This window comes from Eucalyptus grandis, chromosome 11, assembly GCF_016545825.1.
Source record: "Eucalyptus grandis isolate ANBG69807.140 chromosome 11, ASM1654582v1, whole genome shotgun sequence".
Lineage (NCBI taxonomy): Eukaryota > Viridiplantae > Streptophyta > Magnoliopsida > Myrtales > Myrtaceae > Eucalyptus > Eucalyptus grandis.
This window is the reverse complement of record NC_052622.1, coordinates 20,095,029-20,102,801: the sequence shown is the minus strand read 5'-3', so window position 1 is coordinate 20,102,801 and position 7,773 is coordinate 20,095,029. Positions and strand designations below refer to the sequence as shown.

The following is a 7,773-nucleotide window of genomic DNA, read 5'->3' as shown; positions in this document are numbered from 1 at the left end:
AATCTGTTTTGATGCAATGTTTAAAACGTCTTTTTGTAAAATGTCTTTGGCTGATTTGCAATCAATTCGTGAGAGAAATTTTTTATTTAATAAATCTCCTTGGAATTTTGATATAGATAAAACAATAGTAAGTATTTCTTTTTTAATTGTCGAATAATTTTGTTGAGTGGAATTCCAATGTTTTAATATAAACTGAACAACTTGTTCTTTGTTGTTTTTGACTTGTTTGAGAACGCCACCATATCCTAATTCTGAAGCATTTGTTTCAATTATTTTGAAAACAGAAGGGTCATCAAGGTGTAAGCATGGATATATATATATCGAGCTCAACTTCACAATATGTAGCGCTAAGCAAAGCCATGCTATATTTCTACATAAGTATGCTCTAGAAATTAATAGTAGCCTTATTGTATTAATAGTATAAATATTCCACTTAAAAGTGGTTGAAAACATATGTCGTGAAATTTGAGGAAGGGAAGCTAGTGGTAGCTAGGGTTTCAAGAATGCATACAAACCAGAAAGATGATAGACAAACACAAATCCAAGGGCGCACGATGGCAAGATCCCTCCTTATTCAGTCCACATCCGACGGCCACAATCTCTTTCCCCGGCGACCGCGCGTGCGCAACTCACACGTTCAAACCAACCTTCCCAACTGAACGGCTCGCAGCGAGAGCCATCATCATAGAGGGGTTGACCACGCTGTAGCCGCCATCCACCACCATGTTGAGCCCGCTCACGTAGTCCGCCTCGTCGCTGGCCAGGTACAGCGCCGCCCTCGCCACGCTCTCCGGCGCCAGCACCCGCCCCTTCAGGTTGCCTATCACCCTCATCCCGTCGTCCACCCTCGCCAACTCGTCCTCACTCAGCTTCCCCAGCCCTGACATCCCGGTCCTCGATACCGCGTGAGGCGACACGCAGTTCACCCTTATCCCGTGCTCCCCAAGCTCTGCCGCCAGCCCCCGGGCCAGCCCCACCACCGCTTGCTTCGACGCGGCGTACGTGTGCGTCGCCACCCCCGCAATCGCCGTGCAGTTGCTCCCCGTGAACAGGATGCAGCCCCGGCGCTGCGGTACCATGACCCGCGCCGCGTGCTTCGCCCCATGGAAAGCCCCATAGAGGTTGACGCGGAGGACGCGGTCGAGGTCGGTGAGGGACGTGTCGATGATGCCCCCGAAGTTGCGGTCGAGGACCCCCGCATTGTTGTACATGACGTCAAGCCAGCCATGCTTGGCCACGGTGGCGTCCACGAGGTCGCGCACGTCTGCCTCGATGGAAACGTCGCAGCGGGCATAGGATGCCCGCTGGCCCAGCTTCGCGGCCAGGGCCTGGCCCGGCTCGTCCTGGATGTCGGCGATTACGACCCACGCGCCGTGCTGGTGGAAGAGGCTCGCTGCGCTCGCACCTATCCCGCTCGCGCCGCCAGTGATGATCGCGACCTTGCCTTCTAACCTGGAAGGGAAACCACAGATTCTCGATCTCTATCACAGCACCAAAAACCCTAACTAGATATCGCTAAAATCTACGTTCCCATTCCATGCATGAAATGATCGAGACTATATAGCAAATGCCAGTAAACATGAAAGGACGAACAGCATGGATGGTCACGTTCCAGCAAATGCCACGTTAAATACCTTTTGCACGAATTTTCCACCATAGCCAAAAAGCTTCAGAAATATATGCGGCGACAGGACAATTAGAAGCAGGAAGATGGGAGCATGTATACATAGGGAGAATGCCAAGTGATATACGCCCACCTCAACTAAAGAAAAATAATATTTGCGAGACCAAACTTCATTTATCATCACTACTAGTATTAGGATGGGGCCACGCCTTTTTGTGTGTTATTTTTTTTTCGGATCAAAAGAAAAACTCTCTATCTCTACCTGGACATTGTATGATACGACATTATGTGTAAAAAAGATGCAAAACATACAGAATCATATAGCATTTTTAGAATGATGGATCCATCGTAAGACAAGTAATAATTCTTGATATGACTCGCTCGCACGACACAGCAAGTTTAAGCAGGCTAATGTTTGGGAAAACCCGTTTATGACGTGATTAAAAATATCATGTCTTATGAGCTTGATCCATTCAATTTGTCTAGAAATTTTTAAACATGTTTAATACATATTTGAGACTTAATTATCTTCAAAAGATTATGAAGAATAACACCCGGATCAAGAAGTATAAATGATAATATAAAACTTTTATAGGGATGCAAAAGTGATAAAACATAGAGAAAAAATAATTAGTCGACAATACAGTTTAGATCAATGGGTTGATAAATCACTTATGTTGTTTGGGAACACATTGAAAGTATTAAGATAGGTTATCATATATAAATGTGTTTTATGTGTGTATCATATTTGCGAGTTAACATATATTTGTAAATAAGTTAATGCATCGTATCGTGCCGACACCTGACATCATAATATGTCTATTCAATAACCGTATTAATTGTGTTATATCTTGTGACCTACTTTATTAGGATACTCGTGTCAAGATAGTTCGACGAGTTTATTTAACTACATCGTGCGTGAATCAAATACATTCATGCCATGCCCTTGTTTCACGTGACATGATTAACACGACTGGACACAAATTTTGCTTAGCTCATTCATCTCTCTTTCTCTCTCTCCTCCTAAAGGAAGAAGGGAAAAACATGAAAAGGGAAAATCATTTTCGAATTCAATTTCAATTTTAAAAAAGGGGACTAAAGTCGTCAATTGGAAAAGTCAAATCTTGAAGATCCAACCTTCCATAAATGGCGCCGACGTCAATCCGGGTGGTTATACGTACTCTAGTAAAATCTTCATTTATTTTTTATAGGTTTGAAGATTCTATGTATCGAAAATGGCCCCTACATTGCAAACGAGTCAAATCAAGATCTGACTTTTACAATAATAAATAATTAAAAAAGGCTCCGACATCTCGATTGCCTCATGAAATGACGGTGATTACTCAGGTCAACTCGTGAACAAAATGTCCCCCCACAGCAGAGAAGAACTGAACATGGATGGTATCGGGTTTGATTATTTCAAAAAAAAGAAGAAGATTGGGTGTTAATTTTCAACCCATTATGAAAGTAATAATTTAACGTAAATCATAAAAATTAAATAATAAATAATTATAAAATATTATAAATCTATTCATTCGAGAATTTGTAACTTACGATAAATCACGATTCTCATAATAACCCAAAAACTATTATGATGTAATCTTTTTATTTTTTATCCATCGATAATATTTAGGGTATCGAACATCCTACAAGTCATTTGGCAGTCATTTGGCATGCGGGTGATTTTGATTCAAAGCAGTTTGCACACGATCGGCGAGATTTGAAATGATGACCTTCAAATTTGATTCGAAAACCCTTAAATATTCTTGTCTAATCAACGGGATTAAGAGGATAAGCTTCCAATAAACTTACAAAGTGACTAGTTACAATATTCACTTACCAATTCTATCTATCGCCATAAACACATGATGTATGTTCACGTTGTCGATATAAGAAATATTTTGTATTTTGTTGACTCTTTTCTTCATAGGCCATTTTCATCACTCTCAAATGAGTAGTTATATTTCTAGAAATTTAGCAAATATCCAAATCAATGGTGAATAGTATGGTTAGTGGAAAAGATAAAAAGATATTACACAAACGAGTTAAAAATTCTCTTGCAAGTTCAACGACTTTTTGAGATGATATTGTGATTTCTTTTTACTAAATTTAATTAATGATATCATTTTTGGGATAGATGAGAGCCGCCATATAAAATATAGGTTCCGTGCTATATAATGATATCAATTTCCTGAAGTCGTATTAACAATCATGAAAAATGATACAAAATGGTGGTTATGGCACTTGTGCTTTACCTAGGTAGACGGTGATTAATTGCTCTACCTTTCTTTGGGAGGCAAAAGGGACAGAGTTTGGTTGAATAAAGGTAGGATGAGAATGACATCATTCATATGGCATTTTTGTCAAAATTTGTCTGGAGGCTAAAGGACAAGGGTTGGTATCCCGCATAAAAATAGGATGAGAATTGGAAGTAAGTAAGTCCTTAAAAAAATTCCATCTTGGTTCTCGTCCAAATCTAAAGATCACTGGAGTGTAAAATAATAAGAGGGTATTCCCCTCTCGTGGGGCAAGTAAAGATACAAAGGGAATTAGGAGTACAAGGCCCGCAAAAACATTATTCGTATGGCAATGTATCCAATGACCCAATTATTGTCCTGGATTTTCACAATTGGATTATGGATTATCATTTAAACTTGTGTTTTGGTAACTTATTTTCCTTCTATATACTATCATTTGAACAATAAAATACAAAATATGAAAAGTCAATTCCAATTCTGATGCGTTATCAAATGTGATAAATTTTTTTATTAATTTTCATTCCAACTTCTTATAATTTCATTCCAAATCCTTTTTTTTTCTTTTTCCTACTGTCCCATTTTCTATATACCAAATGGGGCCAAAATTAATGTAATTCATTCAACAGTCACATCTACCTAAAGGATACAACTCATTTACGTATCATCAAGCATATTCATGGTATATTTCGACAAAAGTATATCCCAGAGCTTAATAGTAGCCTTATTATATCTAAATATATAGATATTCCAAAAAAAATTGGTTGAAAACATATGTGGTGCAATTTGAGGAAGAGAAGCTAATAGTAGCTAGGGTTTCAAGAGTGCATACATAATAGAAAGATGATAGAAATAGGATTGTTTTTCTTTGTTTAAGTTTTGCTTTTGGGTGAAAGGGGAAAGTTGAAGAGAAAGAGAGTTCTTCTTTGTTTAAGTTTTTTCTTCTGGGTAAAAGGGGAAAGATGTGGAGAGAGAGAATGAAAAAGTAATAGAAGAAGCGCAATCGTAAGAGGGTTAACAGCGGGTGGGCTGAAAGTCAAAATGAATCGATTGTGGACTTTCACCTTACACACTCGAAAGCCATTCATCAAGGTTGGATTGACTTAAAAATTCCCTTTGATCGATCTGAAGCCACCAACCACTCCACCATCAGATTTAGCCCATTCAACTTGTTTAAGAAATACTTGAATATGTAATATTTTTTTATAATCCAGATATACAAGCGCAAAGATCCAATTATCTAGAGGGCTATGGAACATTTTGTAAGTCTCAAAAACTGGTTAAGTATATAAACCTTTGACTTATGTAGATGGCCATGGTTGAAGTAATTCCAATGTAGTTGGCGAGATTTAAGCAAATGTCTCCAGTTTCTATAGTGGGAATCCCCCTATGCCCAACTTTACTTTTGCTACATCTAAGGTTGCTCTTTTCAATAGGTCACAAACCACTAATTTCATAAGTTTGGTGTTTAGAGGAGAAGAGTGCATAGGATAAATCCTGTTAACAAGTAATACGAGACAACTACCCCTCTTCTCCATGAAATGTGGATGAGCAATTGCACGGAGTTAAAAGAAAATACAATTAAGATCTCACATAAAAATGAAAAATTTCAGCTTTACCATGGCCTTATGAGAAGTTTAGAATAAGACAAACAAACGATTGACACGCAATCATAAAATAGTATAGGGAAGATAAAGAAGAATCCGACTCCACCACCATATAAATGGTTATCGATTTTAAAGTTTAAGCTGTTATAGGAAAGAGGGTATCATCATGTATCCAATATTACGATGAGCTCGCTACACAGTAAGTGTAATTGGGATAAATTGAACATTGTGATAGGTCGAAGTGATGATGATTTAGAGAGCAAATTTTAAGGGGCCAATAAATACCGTCATTTAGAGTTTTACATCATTCATTTTGGGAGGTTAGTACATTCTTAGTAGAGCAACACACTTATTATGATTAATTTGCAAAATTGGTTAACTAAATGACATGACAAACTGTAAGAAAGTATTTTAAAAAGTGGGCCATTTTTAGCATGATGATCTGCCACGTCACTTTAGTACACTAATCTTTTAAGCTGATTTAGTAAACTTAATTAGCTCTTCTCTTTTTGGTATGCCAACATGCAAAGGAAAATCGATCTCCCTTTATATATTATCGAGTAATCTCGTGATTCAAAGGTTTTACATTATTAAGTGATCAAGGAAACATATATACATTGGATATATCAATTACACAGGTAGAAGATGTGATTTCTCTTTTACTAGCTACATATGCTTATAGGAAGATCTGGTCTACGATCAAAATTTTACAAAGGAGACGAGTAAAACATGCAATTTGTACATGTCCATGGATGAATGTCAAGATATAACTATGCACGATCACATAAATATACATGTCCACAAACACACATTGAAAAACATCAGTATGCGATACCTTTTAAATGGAGTTTCCGCCGGAGCCATGTCTCGATCGCGAGAGAGAGAGAGAGAAAGAGAGAGAGAGAGAGAGAGAGAGAGAGAGAGAGAGAGAGAGTATAAATATAAGGATGGCTTTTGGTGCTCCTCGAGGCCTCTTTTTATATAGAAGATGAAGGTGATTTAGCTTAATCTCTTACGAGTTGCTTAATTGCATGTGTAATAGTTTGACAGAGGGGATATTTGTCAGCAAGAAGTCCCGCTGAACAAGAAAGAAAAAAAGGAATCAAGGAAATCGTGCTCTGAAGGGAAAGGCTGCACTTGCGAAGTAGACGTAAAATGGCGCTTCTTCCCTACACGTATGCAACTCTAGTCCTTAATTATTGCTCTTCAGGACGACTTTCTGTTCGTGCATCATCACGAGATTAGCGTGGTTTACATCGTAATAATCGTTGCTTACGTTCTAAGACACGGGGGCAACATGGGGAAGTGGCAGTTGTGCAGCGATGCATGTAGCTTGGCCTGATGGTCATGTGCGCGCATATGGAACTTTATTTCCAAGAGAGATTGTATTCCATCAGTTGAGGCCGGCACGTTTGGTAGCATGTGGCGTTATGTCGGATAAGAAGCGTGGGGAGCATCAAATGAAATCTTTTTGAAGATTTGATATCTAGCTTAGGATTTAGTTTGGTATCTGTCAGTTATCCATATCAACATCATTGACTTTTGGCACAAATCCGGATATTTTATTGCCTCGTTAGACCCGTGAGAAAAAAATATTCCCCATGAGATCAATTTCATTGGGAGAGAAGTACAGTTGGAAAAAGATTCGTTCTGTGTGTAATATATATAATATGGATTCTATTCACTGACTCTCATGTCGATATTATTCAAATGAGTTATATATGTCTTCGGGAAAATTTGTCTACCACGTAAGAGGATAGCAAAGTAGGGATTTCAATTTTTGGTGTGAATTTACGAGGATTTGAGAATGTACATGTGACATGTGTTTTTGTTATTGTGCAACCACAATTTATACGGGAGAATTACCAAAAAAGTTCTAAACATATTGTAATTGTGTCAATTCAATTTTAAACTTTTTTTTTTTTTGCCAATTTAATCTTAAACTTTTTACAATGTGTCAATTCAGTCCATCCGGCTAAAATTGGCCGGCCGGCGCGACGTGGACACCGGCCGAGGACAGGTTGGCCGACAAATGATGATGTGGCAATTTTATAATTTTTTTAAATTTTTTTAATTTTTTTAATTTTTTATTTTATTTACTTTTTTCCCCCAACCTTTTCCTTCCTCGGGTCGGCCGGCGTCGGCCAAAGGCGAGAGCCAACAAGGTCAACCTTGCCAGCCATTGGTGAGGCTCACCGCCCGCCACTAGTGAGGCTCGCCTTCGCTAGTGGCTAGCGGGGTGAGCCTCACCGGTGGCCAGCGAGCGATCTCACCGACCAGCCGACCA

At 38.7% G+C, this 7,773-nt stretch overlaps 1 protein-coding gene across 2 annotated transcripts; it reads right to left on the bottom strand.

The window, feature by feature from the left end:
- Positions 1-392: 392 nt before the first annotated feature.
- LOC104425321 (tropinone reductase-like 1) lies at positions 393-6,589 on the bottom strand. Of its 2 annotated transcripts, none has more exons than XM_010037997.3 (2): positions 6,322-6,589; positions 393-1,452 (listed from the first exon to the last, which is right to left on the bottom strand). In XM_010037997.3, the coding sequence occupies exons 1-2, from the start codon at positions 6,348-6,350 to the stop codon at positions 630-632; spliced, it is 852 nt and encodes a 283-aa protein (XP_010036299.2). In that variant the 5' UTR covers positions 6,351-6,589; the 3' UTR covers positions 393-629. The 2 variants fall into 2 exon arrangements, with proteins under 2 accessions (XP_010036299.2, XP_010036300.2); XM_010037998.2 differs by lacking the exon at positions 6,322-6,589 and adding an exon at positions 1,635-1,714.
- Positions 6,590-7,773: the final 1,184 nt, after the last annotated feature.

Coding starts and splice junctions, on each gene's coding strand:
- LOC104425321 (XM_010037997.3), bottom strand. CDS start 6,350: ATGGCTCCGGCGGAAACTCCATTTAAAAG. Junction 1,453..6,321: donor GCGGAAACTCCATTTAAAAG/GTATCGCATACT, acceptor TTTCCCTTCCAG/GTTAGAAGGCAAGGTCGCGA.